The 20,949-nt window shown below is 44.2% G+C and overlaps 1 protein-coding gene across 4 annotated transcripts; it reads right to left on the bottom strand.

Moving 5' to 3' along the window:
- Positions 1-1,159: 1,159 nt before the first annotated feature.
- POGLUT1 (protein O-glucosyltransferase 1) lies at positions 1,160-20,416 on the bottom strand. 4 transcript variants are annotated; one of them, XM_038368646.2, is made up of 11 exons: positions 20,196-20,416; positions 17,333-17,423; positions 16,451-16,594; positions 14,086-14,221; positions 11,955-12,076; positions 9,489-9,548; positions 7,681-7,780; positions 5,517-5,575; positions 4,616-4,783; positions 3,778-3,834; positions 1,160-3,154 (listed from the first exon to the last, which is right to left on the bottom strand). In XM_038368646.2, exons 1-11 carry the CDS (start codon positions 20,272-20,274, stop codon positions 2,998-3,000), a joined length of 1,173 nt encoding a protein of 390 aa, XP_038224574.1. In that variant the 5' UTR covers positions 20,275-20,416; the 3' UTR covers positions 1,160-2,997. The 4 variants fall into 4 exon arrangements, 3 of the variants coding, with proteins under 3 accessions (XP_038224574.1, XP_038224567.1, XP_038224580.1); XM_038368639.2 differs by having other exon boundaries at positions 5,517-5,593; positions 20,196-20,393; XR_005288501.2 differs by having other exon boundaries at positions 3,030-3,154; positions 4,602-4,783; positions 5,517-5,593; positions 20,196-20,404.
- Between the last annotated feature and the right edge of the window lie 533 nt (positions 20,417-20,949).

Below are 20,949 nucleotides of genomic sequence, written 5' to 3'. Positions count from 1 at the left end.
CTGTAAAGTTATCTCCTTGTTCTCCTTCAAATCCCTCCTAAAGCTCCCCTTTGCCATGATGCCCACAACCACCTTGACAAGTTAGCCAGCTGGTGTGTTGAGACCTCTGCCTATCATACTTACCAGTATTGGCTGTTTCCTTGGGCTCCCCCGTCTCTGTCTTATTCACCGGTTGTCTCGTCTTAGGTTGTAAGCTCTCTGGGGAAGACATTGTCTTTTTGTTGCATTTGTACACCGCCAATCACAGTAAGATCCTGGTCCTTAACTAGGGCTCCTAAACTACAGCTGCATTACAAATGATATACTCACAGAACAGGGCAGTTTTAACACACTGCCCCAAGAACATGTTACTCTGGAGGGAGAAACCACCCCTAGAGTGGAGACGGGACTCCAGTCACCTGTCAATGCAATCTTTGGCTTTTCTGCTGAGATGGGCAGCAAGGGGGCCAATTAGTCACACCTGGTTTAGTGATACGTCTGCCAGCCTACAAGGAAATTAACTCAGTTCCCTAAATTATTTCACATGGGCCACTGAACAGCTAGCGGGTGGCAACAATTCTTAATCTCTACCTATTTTGGACAAGATTTGAATTAGTGATGCAAGGTACATCCACACTTATGGTGATGTGTAGAATACAGACACTGTACGCCCAACTTACACGGGTATAAATAGCAGTGCAGACGGTGAGACATGGCTTAGATGAGCAGAGTGCCCTCCATGCCTGAACTCCCAGGGTATATACCCTACACGGTTCTCTACACACCCAAACAGTGCCTTCCATGTCCACACCATTTTTACCAATGTAATGCCCTGCTGCCTTCCTGCTCTCTGAGCCTTTTCCAGTCATGGATAGCTACACACCACAATGACAAACGTGGACACAGCCTGTCTTTCACTGTAGCATTCAGCAACCCATGTAGTGAGTGTACTCTACATGCTCCCTTAAGTATAGATATAGCTTTAGATGTGAAAGGCTCCACTTCTCAATCCCATTCCCATGAGCTATCCAATTCCTCTAAAAAGTCTCCCTAAAGAGAACAAATGGTAAGGAATGTATATATTGCTACATCCTGTTGGGTAGAACAGCTGTTGACTGTCCAGTTCTTTTATTATGAAAGAATCATTCTTTTGAAAAAATAATTCAGCCAATAAAAAGGGTTGTTGACTTTGTTTTTAATCCAAAAGCACTTCATTAAAAACAAAAAGGGTTTAAAGATACAGTAGGTAAATCTGTTTTATCATTTCAGATAATTCCATCTCCTCATTAAAACCTGTCACTCGAGCTTTTATTAAAAAGTCTTCCAATATTACACAGTTCTGACTCTAAGTTATTCATTTCCTAATTTAACTCTTTTACATACTGGGTCGCCCAGCCAGTGGTCCTGTAATTGGTGCTCTGCACTAGAAATTGATGTTTGCCTGTCATGTCTAGTCCTTCTTGCTCTGTATTGGGGCCTGATGTTGGGGTGTGTTTGTGTGTGAGAACTCTGCAGCACCCTAATCTGCCAGAAGTCAGAAAAATCAGGTCATGGCTTTTTCTACTCCTCTGATTCAGTTGACAAAGGAGGAATGGGGGTAAGTAGTTGCCTCCATCTCCCCTCTGTTCCCTCTCCCCACCCCACCAGTTATCTAAGTAGCACATGGCCAGCTGAGTTGCAGTACTTACATAAGATGCAAGAACCTCAAAAAAGAGTGAGACTCCAAGCAGATGCTTACGCTGTTGTGCTTTCAGACAGTCTTAGCACTTTACTTCATTCTGCAGTGAGCCCACCACACAACTAAGGAGCCATGTTGAAAGGCTGCAAAAAGAAGTGCTCCAGTGACATCCAACCTTTCATATTCAAAGCCAACGTGCTGAGAATCAGGCAAGCTGGTACTGTTAACACAGCCACATGGTCTAGAAGACAGAGTCTCAACTCACAGAGACGGACAGTTCACAGCTTACATGGAGAAGACATCCAATTTTTAAAACATAAGGTAAAAGTGCCAAAGGAATGCACAGACTAAAACCTCCATCCAGCTATCCTTGGTCAAAAGACAGGTGGTTATGCAAGGCCTTGAGATTATTTAGGGCAAATGCAAGGGATGGGAAGCGTACCCCTTCGGGTGGCACAGGCAGAGAACACTGTGCATTATGATTACACCTCTCATCTCAGGATCACAGAGCACTTTAAAAACATTCATTCATCATCAAAACCCCTCTGTGAGGTAGGTAGTTTCGCTGTTCAAAGATATTTTTTAGTGTCCAACATGGTGTTAACATCTGGGTGCTTTACAGACTTAAAAAAACAACAACCCTAAGCTACCCATAAAGGTAACCTAAAACCCCAACCACGGCTGCTGACAGGAAACACCTGTACCTAAACAGCCATCACACAATCACAATAACATTGCCAATTTGCCCCAAATAGGAGTATACCTACATGGAGGGAGGCACAGAGGGTTTAAATGACTTGTCTGAGGTCACATAGGGCCAGGGGCATGATCCAAAGGCCACTGACAACTCCCAATTACCGCAATGGACTTTGGATCAGGCTCATAGTGAGTTAGAGATTGGGGTGGTAACAGAACCCAGGAGTCTTGATTGGCAGTTCCCTGCTCTAAGCACTAGACTCAACTGCCTCATTGATTATATACGTTCTCCAAAAGTTTTGGGTCTAGCTAATGTGATTCAGTCTCATTGCACAGGAACTGTTTTAAAGTAACAATAATGCTGCTTGCTGTTTTCAACCTTTTTTGGAAATTTCGAATGGAGGTGTGGACCCCTTTGGAAATATATTGTCTGTATATATAGTTGAATTCTGTTCTGTCAGTTTTCAGTCTAAGTCTTTCACGAACCCTTTAGACATAGTCCACGGACCCTGGTTGAGAACCACTGCTTTAGAGTGTGAGATAATAAATCTAAGGGACAAAGAGTAACAGAAGATACTGAAAATCCAAAGACTGGTGTGACCACCAGTCCCAAGCCTTGAATTGGAAAGAGAACCACATTGGTTTTAAAGTTCTGTTTTCAAGTGTTTGGAGACAATCTCATCATAGTTTTTCCTCCTCTTAACTTTGTAAGTCAGGGCTTTAGAGTATTCAGTCAGCAAAGTCTCCCAGTAACAAGAGACATCCTTCATCTGCAAGTGGTCCATGATGAACTGGTGCCCCCTGGAGGCAAACAAAAATAAAGTGACAGCCCAAAGTCAGACTTTGTTCTTGTAAAATGAAAAATCCTTGGATTTAGTTTTTTTTATATCAATTTTCCAAGATTTTTTTTAAAATGGGGAAATATGAGAATTTGGATGTACAGTGAAATATACTGTTTATTATTAATGTTAATGTGATACCTTTCATTACCACTAGCAGCTCTGATAACTAATTATTCACAAGACAGGTACAGCCTAGGGAGTGGCACTGCACGCTTCCCCTGCATTGCCTCACCAATCAGCTCTGTTTGACATTTACTCCCAGTGGTGGTGGCAGCATTTTTGTGAAATGGACATTTGTTCACTGGGGCTAACTCATTTCGTACCATGAACAAAAGTTAGTACCTCTCTGGGAGACTACTGACATGGATCAGATTTGAACTAGAGGCCTAGAGGTGAAGAGTTCTGTTATCCGGGTATGACTACCCTGAGCTTGCCACTCTCCCTGCTTTAACTGCTGAAGATAGAGACATTGTGCGCTGTTATCACCAGGCTGTCCTTGATAGGTCTCTCTTTTGAATGCTGTACAGTACAAAGAATATTGAAGGACGGGTGTTTGACAATCAGGAAGAATACACAATTTACCTCTCTGAAATTTCTTGTGCTACATCATCATTTTCCTTCACAAACTGCAACAGCTCCCTAAAAGGAAAAAGAAAAATTGCAACTAAGAATTGGCTCAGTGTAGAATACCACACACCCAGCTAGTGTGTGTGGCAGAACTAGATTTGGGGATTCTAAAGCCAAACATGTGATTGGTGCTGCTACTTTCATAACCAAACTTTCATATCAGTCTTGAGGGAGAGTGGGCGGGGGGAAGTCCTGAATTCCGGCAGCTGACAAACATTTGGAACCATTAACGACTAAGATGACTGCTCTCCTTTTTACTCTGTAGGTCAGAAATGCTGAGGGCTTGTCTCAATTTTCACTTCTAACCTTTTGGTTCAAGGTGTGCTGAACATCGGACACACCAGATCTGGCCCAGATCTCAGAATAGATATTATTACTAAAAAAGTAAGACATAATCAAAAATACCTTCAATAATCAAACTTGCGTTAGAAAAATGTCAACATTTATTGTGTGTCTCTAATGAGCCTAATAATATATTCTCCCTCTACATGTCTATGGCTCTAAACTATTTCCTGTATGACTAATATGCACTGAGAATTTTGTATGTTTCTTTTACAAAAAAAGGAGAATGAAATGTATACATCCTCTCTCTCTATGGGGCAAATGTCACATGATGTTTTTTCTACCTTTGGTGCACTGAATACGAGACAGAGCGTAGATATTTGTCAGTATAACCCAAGCCTGATCATACGTTGCATAGCATGGGTAGCATACAGCCCACTGCATGAAATACTCTACATAACACACTTGGGATCATTGAGTCATTCCAAAAAAATCACCTGTAGTCTCCTACCTGACATCAGAGAGGTCTGGTTTGACTGGGATGTAATGTACCCAAGGCTTCAGCTGTGGGTAGAAGAACTCCAGCCACTCTTCCCCTACGTGAAAGACTAATGAGCCACACAAGAAGAGGTGTTTGAAACGGAAACTGGCTGCTACCCCCCGGAAATTAAACAGGTATCTGTAAAAAGAGAAGCAAAGACATTTGATTTTGTATTGGTATTCCCCATCCACTAACTCAGGATTTTTTTTAAATCAATTTTTTGAAACTTTGACTGCTTTTTAAAATCTGAAATGCTAAGTGCCCTCACCTCAAATGAAAAATGTGTGTGGAGAGACTAGGCTCTGGCTAACAAGTCTGCATATTGCATCCCCCCCGCCTCTGATGTAAAAACTAGTGAGAAAGCGAGAACAGAGACACTTCACCTGCCAAGGTCAGATTTCAAGTTCCTTATTTCCCTGTTTACATTTTATAGCATCACTGAGTCCCATACCAGACCAAGAGCTACATTTCTTATGCCATGGTGGTTAGCGATATAAACAACTGTAGAGAACCCTGAACTCAGGGTTTGGTAGGGAAGTAAAAAGGGCACGCTTAATTTTAAGCGTTTTGGTTTAAGGGAGGCTTTTGTAGTTAGTTTCCACAGAGCCCTTCAGTTCTCCTTTACATTCCAGACTTGGTAGTCTCCTGACACTGGCATTTAAAGAGGTCAAACTAAGCTCTCCCAAACCTTCAACTGACTCCATGTAGGTGCAGAGATCTGACTGCCTCCATGGATTCAGTTCCAGGACTGGGTCCTTAAAAAAAAAAAAAATAAAAATAAATAATGCATTAAAACAAACAAGCCTAGCAACACTAACAATCAAATAAGATTTCAGCAGCTCCTAAACATATTTATTGAGCAAAACCTCACTTGTATTTGCAGTGATCGACCAGAGGAATTTCCTTCGCAGGTGGTTTCCCAAGAGTGTCCTTCAAGAAAAAAAGAGACTTAAAAAAATTAATTAAATACAGTTTATTTTCTGATCTCATTTTGTATGAGGCTTCTTTTTCAACAAACCACAAATAAGGCTGAAGTCTCAAAAGTTTCCCTGCTCATAGGAAAACCCACCCAGTCTGGCTTCTAACTGTATTAGCATCTTTGGGGGCCTCTCTCGTCTTTACCCAAGATATATTCTCCATAAGGTTACAAACATTCTAAGAACAAGTCTCTTACTTAATGACTATAAAGAGGATTAGGCTTTAGCAATTCATCTTCCTCATCTCTGTGTGCACTGGAACTTTCAAGTTAACAGTGCTGGGGAAAGCGTTGTTGGTTAATGCCAGGAACTGTCAAAAAGCCTCCAACTTGTCCACAGAAGAGTTAACAGTCGGCCGCAGTGAGAGCTTCCCCCATCACAGAGGAAGGGTTGAAACCTCCTGAGCAGATGCAGATAGCACAAAGCTATGTTGGTCACTGACACCCAGACCCTCATCCTCAGCAGACTGGCAGCAGACACAAACCCTCAATCACGAAGGCCAAAATAATCTTTGCTACTGTCTCTGGTTGCTTCTCCCACAGGTCTAAAACTTCAATGAACAACAATGGCTTAAACCGTCCCCTAAAGAGTCTGCTCTGCTACCACAGTCTGAATCTAAGTGACTGTCTTTGCAAATTGACAAGAATTTTCCTCACTGATAATGAAATACCTCAGTCCAGCTTCCTAGAAGCTGCAGGGGCAAAATGCCCTTAGTGGGTCAGATCTTTCTTCTCAGAACCGCAGAAGGTTGTTATGGGCAACAGTTCCTCCACAGCCCTCATGTGTGGAGTCCCACGAGGCTCTATCCCCCCTCCCAACTATTGTTCCCCCCTCCCAACATATATGAAGCCTTTTGGGGAACAGGTCAGGCAACCTGGGCTGAAGTGCCAGCCATTTCCAGATGACAGCACCCAACTCTGTATCAAACGTGAGCAGCACAGTCTTCCAGATTTCTCAATGCCTAGCCAAAAGCAGCACCTGAAAAAGGATAGCTGGCTAAAGCCAAACCCAGGGAAGAATGAGCTAATGCTGGTAGAAGAAGGAAGCACTTCAAAGAACTTGCTTCCCCATTACTGAGGGCATTTGCCCTCAGTTTGTTCAGTCAGTCTCTAGCTTTGGGGTCCACTTGGACAGGTTAAGGTTACTAGATGCTCAAATAACCACAAGGGCAAAAGATAAAAAGAAGATTGTGCTCTAGTCCATCAAACACAGACTGGGCTACAGCAATCCATGAATTCATGACTTCCTGGCTTGGTTATTGCAACTCTAGGACTGAAGCCACCCACCCTGGGAAAGCTCTAACTGGGATAAAATACTGTAGCATCACAGGTCACCCCAACCACATCTCTCCAGTGCTCCACTCTCTATATTCAGTAGGGAGTTCATGCAGAATTCATTCAAGGTCCTTTCCTGGCTATTCAAAGTCCTCTGTTGGATTGACCATAGCTACCTGTGAGAGCCTCTCTCCCTCTTTGACTCTGAGCTCCCACAACAACTTCGATCCATCACAACAATGAAACTATCGACCAGCAGGGGGAGGTTCATAAGTGCTGGAAACAGAACTTCATAGGACTTGTGTTACACTATGGGAGTCACACCTGAAAGAGATAGGAATGACCCTGGCTCTCATTGCATTCAGCTCTACATGGAAAACTCATCTCTGTGATGCCACTTTCCCTTAAGAACCTCTCTCTCTCTCTCTCACACACACACACACACACACACACACACACACACACAGAAACTCCTTGAGTTACTTATCCTGGGGGGAGAAGGAGGGGCTTGCTACTTATTTTTAAATACTTGTGAGCTGCTCAGAGACTGCAGTGATGGGGCCATGCAAGTACCAGTACCTACATTAGACAGATACAGCCATCAGATGGCAATAATTTGAACGCCTGACTTAGAAGTGGCTTAACTAGTGACACAGCCTCCCCCACCCCCACCATTATTATCACCAGTCTCATAAGAAGCAACATTTACATAAAGCACTTGAAATTGCCCTTTTTAAACTATTGCTTCCTAAGCTGCTTATGCGGTTGGCTCGTAAGTGGTTACTTTTTCAGATTTCCAGGCCTGGTTTTTAGTGTACTCAGCATCGAAGAGTTCTGGGTTCTCTCGAGACAGAACAATGAGGGGATCCCTCTCAGGACTTGTTCTGCAACAGAAACAACATTCAAATCAGTCAGTGCCATTCTGCAGGTCTCCAAAGCTACGTCTGCATGACAACCAACAAACAATGGGATTCAAGACAGAAATGCCTCCTGGACTCTATCAGACTGGTTCTTATGTGGCCTGAAGGCAATATTGATAAATGCTGCTCACAATATCTGTAGGAGGACATAACTGGGGGAAAGGGGACAAGGGGTTCATGCAATGGAATAACTAAGTGATATTCCCGTATCCCATTTAGTTTTAAGTGGTATATTCTTTAGACATTATTCAGAACACACCAGCAAAAGAGCTATATTCTCTTTGTGCCTGATCCTGAGAGGTGCTACTTACTCTCAATTTATATCTAAATCATGAAGTTAAGAGATGATTAGCATCTTTTAGGATTAGGCCCTTTGTTAGGAGAAAAATTAACATGGGTGTGACAATAATGAAATCTTCAGTCTCTTTGCCTCCAGAATACACTATTGATAGTCGCACATTTTAAAAGTCTGTTTTCTTAAATGCACAACCTATAAACAATAAGAAAAAAAAATAAATAGTCTTCTCCTTCCTTACTCCCCACATCCAGGTATCATTGCTGTAAGGATACCCGATGATTCACTGAAATGCACTGCTGCAGAGAATTACAAAATAAAGCATTTAGATGCCCACAAAGGAGCTATGATGATACCAGACAAACCTCCCAATGCATATCAAAGTAGCTGAAGGTCCCATTGCAAGGGAAGCGAAATACAGAACAAAAAGAGTCCCTATTCAAACCATTTATTAATTAAGAACTAAAACAGCTGAACTCTTCATAGCACACCCATCGCCGCTATTGTTATAAGTATATCTTATTACACTAAATTAGTTGCAAATGGCAGCTAATGCTTAGCAAATGAGCCGAGAGGATGTTGTACAAAGGGGTGCACCCTATTTGCTTTTTAGAAACATATTTTGGTTACATTTTGTGGTTAGTACTTAGAGAGAGAAAATTTCCCAAGTCCAAACAGCTGACACCGTAAGGCACTGCAGCTGGGAGCAAGCCACCCAGCCCAGGTCGACGGATGCAGGCTAGCGGGGTTTGTGCCAGCACTCTAAAAAGTAGCTGTGTGGATGCTGCGGCAATGGTTGAGGCTCACACTCGCCACCCGAACTTGGATCCAGGGAGTAGGGTGGGTCTGAGCTTGGGTGGCTAGCCCAAGCCTCCACTAGGGCCACAATGTCCACCACTGCTATTTTTTAGCATGCTAGGGCAAATCGCTTCTAGCTGCAGTGCTGACCTACCCCTAAATGCACCCCCATGCAGCTCCACCACTGCTCCTCAAGCCAAACTTATTGTGCTTTCTTGCTGACTGAAACAGAAACTAGTGATTGGACCAAACTCTGTCAGGTACTTTTCTGCACGAAGTGGACAGAAATAGCCACGGCCACGTGGTGGGGTGAGGGTGGAACAAAGCATTAGTGCTGCACAGCAAATATTTCCCTTTGGCATGGTCTTTGCAATATCGCCTACATTTAGCACAGGAAATGTCATAGCACTGCACATACTGCTTTTTAAATGGCAACTGCTGTGTCAAGTAGTACTTAAAGATCCTCAGAAATAAAAAGCTAGTGCATATTTTCCTCAGCCTTATTTTGTACTTCATTAAACTAGCACCTGTTGGCAGCCTATATTGCCAGAATATCCTGGAGTTGGAAAATGCACTCACCTGGATCCTCGAAAATATCCTTTGGAGATTTTTTTCTTCCATGGCCATTTTTCTGCAGATCTAAAAACATTTTTAATATGTGGTAATAAATAATTTAACACAAGCAGGAAAAAGTGTCGTCAGTTTCTGCAGTATAGTCACATTTCATTATTCTTGAGGTTTGATGGGAACCAATTATTTCATTAGAGCAGAAAACATCTCAGCTAAGTCCAACAAGATAAGCCTTTCCCACAGATGGTAGCTCTTTAGCCAAGATATCAATCTATACACACAAAAACAAACTCTTTCCTGTGTTATCAGTAACACTGTGAATTATTGAAATTTAAATCATTTAAAAACTCCAGTTCACATTTCACTACTTATGCTGCTGCTTTACTTTTTTTGCATTTCACTGAGCATAGATCATGCATATCAAATGGGCAGTTTCTAGGCAATTTCACTTTCTACTTCTCTTGTACATGCAGAACACTGTTAAGTGCCTAACTTTGCAGGCTAATGTTTGCACAAACAACTTTCACTTTAAATATAAACAAATAATTGAACCATTAGAAAACAAAATAAAAAGAAAGTTTAAATACAATGTGTGTATCTCTTATGTGTACGTTCACACATCCACCAACACACGTGTATGTCAGAATTGTTATCCCACAGGATTAGTTTTTGTAACCCTTATCCTTTCTTCCCCAATCCTTTCTACACTGTTTGTTACTCTCACTTGTGTCTTGTCTAAAACACAGGTCCCACTCCTGCAATCAGCTCTGTGCAGGTAGACCTTTGCACGTGCATGGAGCCCCAGTGAAGTCACTGGAGCTCCATATGGGTCAGAGGATCTGCCTGCATGGATCTGATTGTATATTTTTTTAAGGTGGAGAGTTATTTTTAAGAAATCATACAATTTGGTGCCTGGTGTAGTTCTGTGCTCAAGAAAGAATGATTTTTTTTTTTTTTAATGCTCCTCCACAATTTTTTTTATACCTGTATTTTGGGCCTCAATTATTGCCTTAGGAATTCAAGCAGGAAAACATTTAACCTTGGGGTCTGTTGCTAGCAGATCTTTGCTTCAAAATGCTTTGCTTTCCATAGCATTCCTATATTTGCTCACCTTCCTCTATATTTGCTTCACCTACACTACAAAATTAAGTTGATCTAGGTTATGTCTACATACAGCCACTGCAGCACTTTTGCAGGTCCACATTGCGCTCCTTGCGTCATTGGTATGTGTCCTCACCAGGAGTGCTTGCACCAATGTAACTGCCAGTGTGGGGCATTGTGGGATAGCTTCTGAAAGGCAGCAACAGTTGATGTAAACAACACAGCGTCTACACTGACACTGAGTCGACCTGACTACATCGACCTAAGCATTACACCTCTTGCAGAGGTGCAGTTAAGTCGGTGTAGTGGGCAAGTTACATCGGTGGGACTGACATTTTAGTGTGGATGTTTACAGAGTTAGGTCGATGTAAGCTGTCTTACGTTGACCTAACTCTGTACTGTAAACCAGTCTTAACAGCTGCTCTCTGAGGGAGACCAACCCTTAGACTGACAAAAGAATATACTGGCCAAATGAAAAATACTCTCTCACAAACTTCTCCTGTCTTACTAGTCAGTGATTCTGGTCCCCTAGGGTATGTCTACACTACAATCAAACACCCACAGCTGGCCCATGCCAGCTGACTCAGGCTCACGGGGCTGGCGCCGTGGGGCTGTTTAACTGTGGTGTACATATTCTGGCTCAGGCTGCAGTCTGAATGCTGGGAACCTCACAGGGATGTCTACTTTGCAATTAAACTGCAAGCCTGGACATCTACACTGCAATTAAACAGCCCTACAACCCGAGTCCCACAAGCCCGAGTCAGCTAGCACAGGCCAGCCATGGGTTTTTAATTGCAGTTCAGACATACCCTTAGATCAGTGGTTCTCAATTAGGGGTACATGTACCCTTGGGGGTATACAGAGGTCTTTCAGGGGGGTACATCAACTCATCTAGATATTTTCCTAGTTTTACAACAGGCTACATAAAAAGCATTAGCAAAGTCAGTACAAGCTAAAATTTCATACAGACTATTTATTTATACTGCTCTATATACCGTACACTGAAATGTAAGTACAATATTTATATTCCAATTGATTTATTTTATAATTATATGGTAAAAATGAGAAAGTAAACAATTTATAAGCAAACAGTTTTTAAGAGAGGTGAAACTTGGGGGTATTCAAGACAAATCAGACTCCTGAAGGGGTACAGTAATCTGGAAAGTTTGAGAGCTACTGCCTTAGAGAAGTCCTGTCTCTTCTCCTGTGTAAAAACAGTCCTCTGAGCACAAGGTGATTTGGCTTCAGGAATATAGACCTAAGAGGCTTAGAAGTTATTGTCACCATGTTGCATCAATGCTAGGAGGTTCTCTTGCATAGTTATGCTGAGTTGTTTCTTTTCTACGTAAAAAACTCCTCTCTCCTGAAACATACCTTCGGAGGTCCTCTCTCATTAAGTCCCAGCGCCCAAGACCTGTCGGGTAAATTGGCCAAACAGCTGGCCCCCCTTCCCAAAACGTCCAGGCAGGATACATGATATCATGGTACTCAGAAGTCTTAAAAACAAGAAAATCAGCAGGTACACAAGTGGCCATGCATTTAACCAAGTTTCACCCTCACTGTTAAGAAGAGGAGCAGTTGAGTTTTGTTTAAGAAAACAAAATAAACACACAAAAGGTATTTAGCCAGTACACATGACAAGGACGATTCTTCGTGACTAGCCTGAACATAAGCTTCCTGCCCAGCTGGTGTTAAACAAGCCATTCTTGTGACTTGCCTGGCCTTCTTCTGGTTTCCAACAATCTGTAACATTTTACTTGGGGAAAATGTTTCAATCAGTCAATCAAATGCCCTCACAGATGTGGAGCATGGATTGCAGGTTTATCCAGGGGAGCAGAACCAAGCTTAGATTCTGTTTCTCAGTGTATTGCCCTCACCTACCGCCCACCCTACTGGCAACATAGCAATGCCGTCCTTGTAGTACTGGGAGGCCACATGCCCAACAAAAAAAAAAAAAAAAAAAAAAAAAAGAGGCTGGTTTTGTGTGTGTATATGTATGTGAAGGGGAAAGAGGTGCTATGATTTGCTGGACTATCAAACCCAGTATCCTGCCTCTTGCCATGTCTAAAACCAGATGCTACAGAGGAAGGGGAAGAGAAACCCATAATGCACCAGATTAGTTGTGCAATGTTCTACATGGAGAAAAAATATTCTTTCTGACCACTAGCATGATCAGCGAATACCCTGAAGCATGGCTTTGATTACCTTTTTAAAAAGATATGTATTATGTATAGCTACAAATGTTATTATTGGTCATAAAATAGGCAGTACTGTTATGATCATTTCCTGCACCACTTTGCCATCTAGGCTGCTCACGGCTTCTCTTTAATCCACTTCAGACTTCCTAGGGATCATCCTACGCATAGACACCGATTCGGTCGGTGCTCCGGGGCTGGAGCACCCAGGGGGAAAAATTGGTGGGTGCTCTGCACCCATCAGCAGCTCCCTGCCCTGCCCCCTCACCCAGCTCACCTCCGCCTCCTCCCCTGAGCACACCGCCACGTCCTGCTTCTCCCCCCTCCCTCCCACCACTTGCGCCGCGTAACAGCTGTTTCGCGCAGCAAGCACTGGAAGGGAGGGGGGAGGAGGAACAGGGCGTGCTTGGGGAAGAGGCGGGGCTGAAGCACAAGCACCCATCAGCGCCAAGGAAAGTTGGTGCCTGTGACTATAAGTCACCATTAGGACATAATCCCTTAAGTGATGCCACTTAATTTCACTGGTCAAATGGCCTTTATCGGAATTGAGCATCCAACAGTTTATCAGCACTTCCCCAATGGCTCTGTAGAGGCATTTGTACTGCACCCCCAAATGGTATCTGAGCAGCTGGTTCCATTGGCCACATTCCGCTTGAAATAAAGAAGGAACTTCAATAAACTCCCATAATTTTTCACAGCTGTGATGTAATCCTGAGGCTACAGTTCACTGGTGTCACCTCGTAGCTATGAGAAAAAGCTACCATTACTTTTCTGGACCATTAACCAAGAGGATTATAATATGCAAATTAACTCAAAGCAACTGAATTTTTGGTGAGGCCACAAGCCCACTCCTTTAACAGTGATCTTAAAATCAAATTATAACTTTATCAAAGATCTAAAGAGAATAATGAACCATAGGGATAATGGCACTAAATCCAGTGGTGGTATGCATCACCCCATTGTTTGACAGATGAGACACTTATCTAGAGCATGAGCTTGTTTGGGAGTCATTCCCTTCAACAAATTTCTAATTCTTTGCACTGGAGAGCTAGAAAGAGAAAGTGTATAAATATAAAGAGCAAACAACTCTGGGTTTTGTATCTGAAAGAAAAGGGTAATTTTAACTCAGAGCCTTTGGGCACTGGAAAAAGAAAATACATTGTGGCAGAACCCTCAACTCCCTTAAAAATTCCTGTGTCCCATTAGGCAAGGAATGCATAGCTTCTTACTCTTGTGGCTGCAATGAACTAGAGGATGAAATGCAGGTCACAGTGTCCCCCACTACCACAAAGGTGCCTGCAGTCTCTCACCTTGCTGAAAGAGAATACTGGAATGACTGGCTTCATCCACTTGGGGACCTGGGGGTAATCTCGCACATTGATCACCATCTCCATGTCTGGGAGGCGGCCAATGATCTCCAGAATGAAATGTTCGACCCCATTACATCTGCAGAGAATTGACAAACAAAAAGCCATGAGCAAAAGGCTTAGTGTCACCAGGCCTTCGCTTCCCCCACCAGTTATTGTTCTGAAGGGGCAGAGCTGAAGAAGGTGGAAAAAAAAAAAAAAAGCTAAAAGGGAGAACAAAGCTGGAGGACACAAACGCTGAAGTATGAGATGGCCAGGTTTGGGGCTAGTTAGAAACAAAGACAGTGTCAAAAAATTGCAGCTGAGTTGTGGACAAGCCATGGAAAATTGCAGAAAAGTAAAATTATTTTTCTGCAATTTTCCACTGTCAGCCACCTGGGGCTGAGAGCAGGGGCTCCCACTGTCAGCCCCACATACGGTGTAGCTCCCACTGTCAAAACTGTGGTGGAAGCGTACTACTGTAGAATTTGCAATTTCCGCAATATCGCAAGTTAAGTAGGGCCTTAATAACAAACATTTACATAGTATCTTTCATCCAAAATCCCCAGAAGCACTCAACAAAACATACAATCTGTAGACAATAGACACCGCAATCACTCCACCCACCATTGAAACTCAGGGAGGCAACAAATAACGGTTTCAGAGTGCACACCAGTACTCAGCTGCTTAGGACAGGAAATCAAGACTACCGCATCCAAATGAAACTGACTGGGGAATGTAGAGAGGCAGAATGTAATTATAATCACGCAAGGTAAACATTCGTACCCTGGCAGAAAAAACTGCCCTGGGATTGTTTATGATAAGTGGTCAAAATCTTAGTTTTATGTCTCATTTGAAAGAGTCCATTTCAAGCAAGACATCAGGCTGGAGCTGGTTCTATGGTGACTCAAAAGTGGCATGGCACCAACCAAATCATCAATACCACTTGCTGAAGAACCTGGGTGTTTACTAGAATCTCCCATCCACGGACTGACCTAACCCAACCATAGGAAATGTAATGGGATAGCCCTTATTTAGCATTTGCATCCATCACAGAAGAGTTTTTCACCTAACAAGTGACTGAGGAAGCCACAAACATAATGCAACAGATCAGAAGAGAAAAAGATAACTCTGTTAAAGTGATTTCTTCCCAAGTGGGAAGATTCGGTCAGTAGGCTGTGCACTACCAGAAGACACTGCAGTTCAATTCCTAAGTCAATCCTTTACTCTCAAGCACATAAGCAGGGAAGGACCCCTCATCTGTTGCTTTCTAGGTTGGCAAGGGCCAAGAGCAGGCATCTCAGGTCACTTTGTAGCAGGGTGAAGTGATTTAAATTAAGACAATGTAATTAACTGATTTAAATCATATGCATTTTATTTTTTAAAACAAACTTTCTTTAAATCACGTCAAGATTCTGTAAAACTAATTTGAAAATTTGTGCTATTGAAACTTTATATTAATACGTACAATGAACTAGATAATAAATGCTGGGTTTTAAAAAATGTTGTTGCTGCTAGGGGATTTTCATTGTACAAAATTGCTATATAGAAAAAACCTCAAAATATTGAAAATGAAGGCTCTTCGCCTGCAAAAACTTGGGCACAGAACTTTAGAAACTTTAGTCACACAAATAGTCCCACTGACTTCCATTACTCATATGCTTGAAGTTAAGCACATGCATAGAAGTCTGCAGTCTCAGAAGCTAAAACTATTTCCATTAAAAACTTTTCTCTTAGAAAATTTTTTTAAAAAAAATCATGATTTAAAACAAAAAATACATTTATGAATTTTTTTAACCAAGATTTTCACCCACCCTGCTTTGCAGTGAACCCTCCTGGTTAACTGAGAGCAGCACTGATGGACCGTGAAGGCATCTGCATCCAACTCTTTCCACTAAAGGAGCACCACTATGATAGAGGGTACAAATGCAGGGGAAATGGATGAGAATCTTTCCTCTGGATCCTCTCACTCCATTGAACAAAAGAGCACTAAATTATCCTCCCACACTATAAAGGTAGCTTGGGTACAGTCACTAGCCCTCTCTGACCCTCAACCCAACCTTGATCCAGGCAACAATGAAATTTATCCCCTTCAGCCAGCAAAATTTAAGCCAGCCTTCTCTGGGACTCTAACCTCTTCTAACCCCTGTTCCAACTAATCGCAGTGTGGAGATTTCAATCCAGTGTCTGCTTCATCAAGATCTTTCCTCACACAGTGGGATGGAGACCTGTCAAACACACTTCCACTCAGTAAGTGGTCACATGGCTCGTTCTGAAGTAATTTTTTATTTTCCTGTGGAATGGATGAGATTTTCTGCACTGCTCTCACCTAGCAGGGAACATGCAGTCATGCTCACGATATAACTTGTTCTTGATGATCTGGTAGTGTGTCCCAAGCTTCCGGCTAACCACATCGGACAGTAGTTCCTTGGAGATGCCTCCCTGAAAGGGAGCCAAGTCCTGCTCCCTAATACTGAGAAAGAAGAAACACCACCTTTCATTAGACACATTAGGGAAGATATTACATTCCCAGTTCTCATGTTTCCTAACTTTACTCTAATGGCTTTCTTGTCTTCCAAGTACTCCACAGTGTAGGCTGCACATTTTGACTCTTCCTGCTCTTCTCACCGCTGTCTTCATTTAAACACGTGGTGCTGTTTTGAGGTATCAGATAAACATGGGCAGAGACTAAAGCCCTTTTCCACAGGATTGTTAAAGCACAGAAAGCCAGTGATGCAATCCTGCTCTGGAGGGGCCATCAGCTGGAGGGCAAACGGAGAGTTTAGAGAAGACTATGGTCCAGTTAGTCACCTGCTTTACTGCTGATGCTGCCAGCAAGGAGAACAATTAGGAGGGTAGCTTTTGTGTGTGGACATCCCTCCTCTAGGAAACAGCATGAACAGCATAATTTTTTGGAAAAAGAAAAGAAGTACTTGTGGCACCTTAGGAGACTAACAAATTTAAATGTGCCACAAGTACTCTTTTTCTTTTTACGGATACAGACTAACATGGCTGCTTCTTTGAAACCTAATTTTTTGGGAAGGACATCAATAGTGTTTCCTTTAAAACTAGTTTTCCCTCCTTGGTTGAAGGTCTAATAGCTTAACCTTCAGCCATTTCACAGCTACACTCCACCTATCTATGCATGGCAAGAGTATTTTCCCTCTAGTGCCAGAGGGCTCCTCAAGCAACCAGGAAAGCATGCCCTCACCTTTGGTAGCAGCTGCAATTCTCCCTTATACATGGTCTGTAGCCCTCCACTGCTCTGTCAGTCTGGTCGATGAAATGTTTCCATTTTGCACCTGAAAGGAAGAAAGAAGAAAAAGACTTAATATAATACATCCATTATATTATCACAGCAGCTACCAGGAGACGAATGAGTCTTCCAGTCCATGAAAGCCAGCTGGTCTGATGACAGCAATGGTGTATGTCAAACACCACAGACCACTTCTGTACTACTCTTATCCATGTGTCTAACACATTATATGGTAGTGCCGCCTCCAGGTGTGAGAGGGAGTTGAATGTCCATGTCCATTCAATTCATGACTTCTCCATTGAAACTGTCAGCAAGGGGGTGCAAGAGGTGACAGTGGTTCTTTTAATGTGGATTCCTCAATCCACCCTGAAAGAACAGACTCAATTAACATAAGCCACTGAACAGGCATTAGGTAGCAATGACTCTGGTCACTGCTAGAGAGAGCTGGATTTGAACCTGTGGCTTAAAGGAAAGTATTTTTACTTGCACATGCTACTTAGTTATAACATGATCCAATGGCTAGAAATTGAAGATAGACAAATTCAGACTGGAAATAAGACATCAATTTTTAAGGGTCAGAGAAAATAACCACTGGAACAATTTACCAAGGGTTATGGTGGATTCTCCATCACTGACAATTTTTAAATCAAAATTGGATGTTGTTCTAAAAGATCTGCTCTAGGAATTATTTTGGGGAAGTTCTATAGCCTGTGCTGTATAGGAGGTCAGACTAGATGATCACAATGGTCCCTTCTGGCCTTGGAATCTATGAATCACTCTCCTTTGATTTTTACCTTCTTCTGAGAGGGGGCAGAGAGAAAGCTCAGTAACGTCTGCCCCTTATTCTTCTAGGTACCAGAGACCAAATCTTGGATTCTTGTCAAGGCATTGTCCTTACTCAACCAAACATCTAGATAAAGGGACATGTGTGATGTAGGTGCTGTACATTACTAGTACTACTTCTAAGTAACTGGTAAACATGCACAGAGCCATCTCAAGAAGCAGCACTCTGCCCTAGCTGGGCTACTCTCCTTTTATAACTGTAAAATACCTCTGCCACAAGGTGGACTAGCCTTTTAAGGGGAGTGAGGCTCATCCCGACCCTTGCCTAGTTTTCCACCTCCCAGGTGATGGGTATGGATTTGGCTGGTGGTTGGGTCATGTGGTCATGCATCACAGGATGGTAGCCTGGGGTGAGGCTTCATATAAGAGGGAACCTGCTTTCTCAGGAATGAGACATCAGGAGTCAGGGTAGGTCTTTCCAGAGATGCCTAAAGTGGGTTGGCTGGCAGACGTACCCTGCTTAGAGAAGTCTGGGGAGCTAAGGCCTGATATAAGGGTAAAGAGTAGACACAGACCTACCAGGAGGCTCCTGTGGGGGGATCCAGAGTAAACCCATGGTCAGAGAAGAAGCTCTTCACACCAGCTGGTTGGAGCTACTTGCAATATAGGACACCAGCAAAACTTTTAAGAGGGAAATAGGAGTCCAGGAGAGGCATCATGAAGTGGTGAGCCTGGAAAAATCTCTGGCTTTGAGTTAAACTACTTGATACTAATAAATCAGACCCCAGAGTGGAGAGTAGCTTCATTTGGATATAGTAGCATTCACTTCCTGTCCTTAATGCTCCTTTAGTGGTATTGCATGCTGCTGAACAACTGCCATATTCCACTTCAGATGAGCAGTGAGTGAAGTGATTGATTTCTATATAGTTTGCAAAAGTATTCTGGGAGACTTCTGGTGCTGTGCAGAGGCTCTATACATAATACTTTTTTGTATTATAGAAAGACCCAGAGACAGATTCATGATGGGTGCCATACATAACACAGGTTTCAGAGTAGCAGCCGTGTTAGTCTGTATTCGCAAAAAGAGAAGGAGTACTTGTGACACCTTAGAGACTAACACATTTATTAGAGCATAAGCTTTCGTGAGCTACCGCTCACTTCATCGGATGCATTTGCATCCGATGAAGTGAGCGGTAGCTCACGAAAGCTTATGCTCTAATAAATTTGTTAATACATAACACAGTAAACGACAGTCCATGTCCCAAAGGCCATTACATTCTAATTAAGTAACGCAGGCAACCAGACCCCTCTTTCCACCAGCAAAAGAACCGCTTCTAGAAACCCTGGTTTGAACTCTTCTTTTGTGACAAGCTGGTTTAAGAGCAACAAGATTGTGATTTTACATGATCAGGAAGTACTTAACAGGATCTCTGAAAAAGCCCAGAGAGGTGCAAGAAAACTAGGGATGCGGCGCCTGACTATCAGCGAGCGTACAGAAACAAGGCTGTCTTTGGGGTACCCCTTCCACTGCCTCATGGGCGCCTCTGTTCTGAAACGTATCTTGAGACTAGCTAAGTGGCACCCTTGGGACACGGGCCCCCTCTCGCAGCCCTCTGCCTGCCGGTGCTGTACACACCGCATACACCAACCTATCCTCACCCAACCCACGGCCCCATCTCGGGACAGGCAAGACCTGGCCCACGGGGGGTAATCGGTACAGCCCGAGCCAGGGACACACGCTACAAGAAGCAGGAGTTGGCAGCACGTTTCCTACCCCAGAAGGAAGTTCCCCGTGCTAGGGGCAGGGCCGGGGCGCCGAGCAGGGTCGGGGGGGGGGCACGGCGGGCTGCGAGGAGACGGAGGGAGCGGGCACAGTGACCAGCCGGAGCCTGATCCAAACGGAAGGGGCAGCCTCAAAGGCGGCAGCTAGGCGGGACCCGCCTGCAGGAGGGGACCGGGGGCAGAGAAGCCGAGGCGGGGGGGGGGGGGGGTTGGTGCTGCTGGGAGGGACCCCGCCCCGATCGCAGCCTCTCACCTGCGGCGCCGCTGCCCGGGCTGAGGACGAACTGGGACACGGCAGCCGCCCGCAGCGCCCACGCCACCAGCGGCCCCATGGTGCAGCCCGGCGGGCAGTCGCCGCCCGCTCACTGCGCCTGCGCGCCCCCAGCCGGCCCCAGGTTCCATCGGGCCGCCGGCTTCTTCAGGGGGGGGAAAAAAAGAGGTCGCGGGAGCGGAGGGCGGAAAGCGCCCCGCACAAAGATGGCCGCCGCCGCCGCAGCGGGGGGGGGGCGCGCCCCGCACAAAGATGGCCGCGCTCGTCAAGTCCACAGCGGGCCCTATCGCGGCTGCGCATCCGGGACGCGCTCGCTTTGCCTGCTGGGAGTTGTAGTGCCGGACGTTTGGCCGTGAACTCTCCGAGAGAGGGCTTTGCGTGCCGCTCTCAGCCCTGGGCAGGGGGCGCAGCCAGACCTCAGCCCCTCCCTGCCCAGGGGTGACTGCGCTGTGGTCGCAGCCCTGGAGCCCCTCACCAACTCTGCGGGGTTGGGTGTGTGCAGGGAGCATGTGAACGCCGCCTGTGGGGTGGGTGGGAATTGCCCGGCCCCAGGGGTACGGTTTGCCTAGTGGGGGTGCTGAGAGCCATCAAACCAAACTGTAAACCCTGTGCACGATGGGAACCACTTCAAGCCGGGGCTGTGGCAGCACCCCTCGATCCAGCACCTATGCCTTATCCCCCCATTAGGGTGACCAAATATCCCAATTTTATAGGGACAATCCCAATATTTGGGACT

The sequence above is a fragment of the Dermochelys coriacea genome, chromosome 1 (assembly GCF_009764565.3).
Source record: "Dermochelys coriacea isolate rDerCor1 chromosome 1, rDerCor1.pri.v4, whole genome shotgun sequence".
In the NCBI taxonomy this organism is placed as follows: Eukaryota; Metazoa; Chordata; order Testudines; family Dermochelyidae; genus Dermochelys; species Dermochelys coriacea.
This window is presented reverse-complemented; position numbering and strand designations above follow the sequence as displayed.

Bases quoted from the DNA above. Each gene is read 5' to 3' on its own strand.
- POGLUT1 (XM_038368639.2), bottom strand. From the start codon at position 20,274: ATGGGGCCGCTGGTGGCGTGGGCGCTGCGGGCGGCTGCCGTGTCCCAG. The intron at 17,424-20,195 runs GTGAGAGGCTGC...TCTTCCTTTCAG, and splicing joins CCCGGGCAGCGGCGCCGCAG to GTGCAAAATGGAAACATTTC. The intron at 5,594-7,680 runs GTAACCACTTAC...AATTTTTTTAAG, and splicing joins AGGCCTGGAAATCTGAAAAA to TCTCTTTTTTTCTTGAAGGA.